The sequence below is a fragment of the Polychytrium aggregatum genome (genome assembly GCF_025602895.1).
Source record: "Polychytrium aggregatum strain JEL109 chromosome Unknown BJ171scaffold_3, whole genome shotgun sequence".
NCBI classification, from domain to species: Eukaryota; Fungi; Chytridiomycota; class Chytridiomycetes; order Polychytriales; genus Polychytrium; species Polychytrium aggregatum.
The window spans coordinates 1,416,699-1,417,694 of NW_026516205.1; the positions used below are offsets into that span (position 1 = coordinate 1,416,699).

Below are 996 nucleotides of genomic sequence, written 5' to 3' on the forward strand. Positions count from 1 at the left end.
TCAGGGCCACTTGCCGAGTGCCTTGAGGTTGTCGATGGCATCTTGCCATCCCTGGTCGGCGGATTTGCGATACCAGAAGACGGCGGTGTCGATGTCCCGGGGGACACCACGGCCATATTGGTAGCAATAGCCGAGCCAAAACTGACCGTATCGATTGCCCTGTTCGGCCGACTTGAGGAACCACTCGACTGCCTTGCGTTCGTCCCCGGTAACTCCGTATCCGTAGTAGTAGCAATTACCAACCCTCCACTGCCCATAAGAATTGCCTTGGCTGGCCGACTTGAAGAGCCACTCGAGTGCCTTCTCGTAGTTCCTCGATACTCCCCTGCCAAAGCAGTAGCAAATTCCGATCCACAACTGACTGTCACTGTGGCCTTCGTTGGCGAGCTGCTCGAATATGCCGATTGCCTTCTTCTTGTCCTCGGTGGTTCCGAATCCATGGAACACACACACAGCCATCAAATGCCTGCAGAGCCAGTCACGGTCCGATCCCAGCTGGCAAACCTGGAAGAACTTGCAGGCTGCGGGTGAGTTGGATGAGATCGAACTCCAATATGCCAGACACTCGGATTCCCCAAGGCCGAACTCATCCGATTGGTTATCTCGGATGATCCTGACGCCTTCCTGCTTGTCCTGCGTGATACCCCGGCCGAGGTAGTGCATCCAACCGACCATGTGGGTGGCGATGGATTTGATGACTGGGTCGGTGGATTGGGTGCTGACTTCATGCCAGTAGTTGAAGGCAGTTTCATCGCTCTGTTCGACACCATGGCCGATGAACGAGAACCATCCTCGGAGGAACACGATGTGGAGTCGACCGTCTTCGCTGCCTTGATCTGCGGCCTTGGAATACCACTCGATGGCCGTGTCGTAGCTTTGTTCGACACCTTCGCCGCTCTCGTAGCATCGACCAAGAGCGACCTGAGCCCGAGGAATTCCACGATCTGCAGGACCACGGTATAGCTCCGCGGCCTTGGTGTGATCTTTGTCGACTTC

At 56.0% G+C, this 996-nt stretch overlaps 1 protein-coding gene across 1 annotated transcript; it reads right to left on the reverse strand.

Annotated features, from left to right (window-relative positions):
* Nucleotides 1–993, reverse strand: BJ171DRAFT_419052 (uncharacterized protein; the record flags this gene model as incomplete). Its single annotated transcript, XM_053107372.1, has 2 exons — nucleotides 1–466; nucleotides 566–993. Coding segments are annotated over 2 exons (894 nt in total), but the record flags the coding sequence as incomplete, so codon positions are not given.
* Nucleotides 994–996: the final 3 nt, after the last annotated feature.